This window comes from Lasiodiplodia theobromae (assembly GCF_012971845.1).
Source record: "Lasiodiplodia theobromae strain AM2As chromosome Unknown scaffold_16, whole genome shotgun sequence".
Classification (NCBI taxonomy): domain Eukaryota; kingdom Fungi; phylum Ascomycota; class Dothideomycetes; order Botryosphaeriales; family Botryosphaeriaceae; genus Lasiodiplodia; species Lasiodiplodia theobromae.
Genome location: NW_023336366.1, coordinates 526,437 through 529,447, shown reverse-complemented (window position 1 = coordinate 529,447; position 3,011 = coordinate 526,437). Strand labels below are relative to the sequence as shown.

Below are 3,011 nucleotides of genomic sequence, written 5' to 3'. Positions count from 1 at the left end.
CGCCCCTAACACCGCCCAACCCATAACCACGCTCGAACGACCGTAACCACGGCTATAAATCACATGACAGAAGAAAGGTAGGGAACGGATCGTCGCTGAGAAAGGAGGTTTGGGGAGGCGACGCATCCATCCGGACGAGTAAGTGCGCTGAAAATCAAACCGCTAGCCGCCAACGCCGGTACTGTAGACATGTCGCTGAGGAAATATACAAGATGGATTTATCTCTTGCGCTTCTTGTTCTTGTCGGCGGCTGCGGTGAGAGCGCTGTAGCCGCCCGTGCTACCCATAGCGCTGGCTGTCTCGTGGAACGTAGGTGCATCAGGGATGATCTTCTTGACGGGGACACCCATGTGGCGACCGTAACGGCCCTTCCGGCCGTTGCCCTCATCTTCGCTGACACAGCCGTCAATGCCGATGCCCGCGTCTTTGCAGCGCTGGCAAGGCCGCTGGCGGTCGCATCCCTTCTTGCTCTTCCTGCAGCGCTGGCAGCGAGGCTTGGTAGACAAGTCTTCCTCATCAGGCGCGAACGTCGGCATCGAGAGCGACGCACTCGACGTCTTGCGCGATGCTGGGGGAAGAGAAGTAGGCGAGATGGGCGCCTTTGCGACCGTCGGCGTCTTCACCTTGCTCTTGAAGCCATGGGCACGAGACTTCACTGCCTTGGTGGACAGCTTGGTCACCAGGGATCCCGCGCGCTTCTTCATCGCCTTCGGCCTGCCCATGCCGTTGTCGTCGGGGACAATGTCGTCGCTGTCGCCTCTGAACGAGTCCCTGTCGTCGTACTCGTCACTCTCGTCCGCACTGTCGTAACGGTGCAGTCCATGGTCGTGCGTATGGATCGCAGAACCAAGCGATTCCGTGTAAGCAGGGAACTCGTCGACATCGCTTCCGTCGTCACTGCATTCGTCAGACGAAGCAAGCTCAGCTTTGCCGCTCAGCGCATCGTCAATGGTCGAGGTGGAGTGGCGACCGTGGGACGAGAAGTTCGAGGCGTCGCCAAGACGCATGAGTTGAAGAGCGACGTCCTCATCAGAGATAACACTTCCGCCGATCGTAGGGTCGGGCGTGGGAAGAACACCACCGTAGGAGTTTCGCGGGATGCCTTGACCGGTGCCACGTGTACGCGGTCGGTGTCCGTGCGGCTGGCCACTGGAGGTAGCGTATGGAGTTCCCATTGGGAACCCCTGCACGTATGAAACATCCCCGTGGCTTTGCGGTGAGGGCAGTGGGTGCGTGTAGGAAAACGTCTGCTGGTTGGAATACGAGTAAGGCGATACATCATTGTTGCTGCTAATGCGTCTCTGCGGGGAAACAGAAGAGATGGACGCAGTCACGGGCACCTGAGGCGGTGCGAAAAGCGGCAATTCCTGAATGAAACACTCTTTGTTAGAGCACAGAGAACGTGCAAAGTATGATGCGTCGGGAGGCTTACCGAGCTGTCGAATTTGGCGCGCTTTCGTCGACCGCCCTCGACAATATTATCCAAGCTGATCTCTGCACTCGCAACATTGTCCCTGCGCGAGCTTGTGACGGATCCTTCACCTGCCTCGCTGTCACTGTAGTCGCCATTGAGGTCGGCGAGGCTGCCGTGCGAGCTCGTTGCTCTGCTCTTGAAGCCTGGGCGAGAGCGGGACTTGCGGTTGGTGCTCCTGGACACGCTGCGGCGACCGCGCTGGTTATCCGGCGACATGCTGCGATTCCTGGCCGATCGGGAAGAGGGTCGAGAGAGGAGTTGAGGAGGGAGCATCTGGAAGGGCTCATCGAGGCGGGTCTTGCGAGGGGAGAGAGATTGGCGAGGGGTGGGGTTGAAGTCATCGATGTCTTGCGGTATCCGGCGAACGAAGACGGTCATGTTGTGCTCGAAGTTTTCGTATCTCGCGATAAGGGTGTTGCCGTGGCGGTCCTCGAAGCTCACACCGTAGCCCTGACCGTCGTAGATGCCGTGGAAGTTCTTAACGGTCGCAACGATCGATTCCGTGGTGTCGTGCGGCCAGATGTTCACCCTCATCGGCAGGCGCGCGCGAGAGTGTGGCCCCTCCAGCAGCAGCTCGAAGCTGACATGCTTCGGCTTCGCATTGATGGTCTGCGACGGCTGTGGCCACCCGCCGCCCATGGGAATGTCGATGGGAGAGTGAGTCTGATACACTGAGCCCATTTTGTTTCTCGTGTCGGTCGCAAACTGTATTCCGTCGGATTGATGGGGGATTGTGTGTTGGATTTCGATGGGTGTTTTGGCTTGGCGGGTCTGCTTGTGGGTGAAGTCGGTGAGCAGGCTCGACACTTCCATACCAAGTATATCAGAGTGATATATGCGGTATGGAGGCTTCCGTAGAGGTCTCCGGTATTCGAATCCGGATCGTGCCCGCCGAAGATATTCGGGCAGACACCGATCCTGCCGGTGTCGCGAGGTGAAGAGGGGGTCGGTGGAGAAGCGGTCAAAGGAGGAGGGCAGTGGCCTGGGCGAAGGATTTCGTTAGCAATCTATAGTCGAAGCCATCGCTCGGTATCAGGGAGCTGGCTGATGGTGCAGATGAGTTGCTGATCAGGGCTGCCGTCCCTGGGCTGATGGGAGGTGCCCCAGGGCGGAGCAGCAGCAGCGCCGGGCGAGGAAGCCCCTCAGCAGCGATGTGCAGAATACAGAGCGCTGAATGGCCGTGAACACGGTCGCATTCGGCGCATGAAAGTATGGACATACCCTAGAGGAGAGGATGAGGCGTGGGCGTGGGAGTTGAGGGCGTTCCGTGAAGCGCCGGGTCGTCGTCTGTGGCACACCGATACGTCAGTTCGGACGGCACGATGTGGGCGGGGCGGGCAGGGCGGGCGACGAGAGGATGAGGGCTGCACCGGACGGGCTCTGGCGAAAGCGGCTGGGCACTTACGGGAGGAGTTGAGGCTTGGGGTGGGTGGTGTTGGTACAGGCTGGGAGGTCAGTCGGAGAGGAGGATGTGTGACGGCCAGCGACGCTCGACTAGCGAGTGTCAGGCGGGCCGGATGCTCAACTTATGCGCTCA

General features: G+C 59.6%; 1 protein-coding gene across 1 annotated transcript; it reads right to left on the bottom strand.

Moving 5' to 3' along the window:
- Window positions 1-218: 218 nt before the first annotated feature.
- On the bottom strand, window positions 219-2,287 carry LTHEOB_5815 (C6 finger domain-containing protein; the record flags this gene model as incomplete). Its single annotated transcript, XM_035515002.1, has 2 exons — window positions 219-1,367; window positions 1,433-2,287. The coding sequence occupies 2 exons, from the start codon at window positions 2,285-2,287 to the stop codon at window positions 219-221; spliced, it is 2,004 nt and encodes a 667-aa protein (XP_035373507.1).
- Window positions 2,288-3,011: the final 724 nt, after the last annotated feature.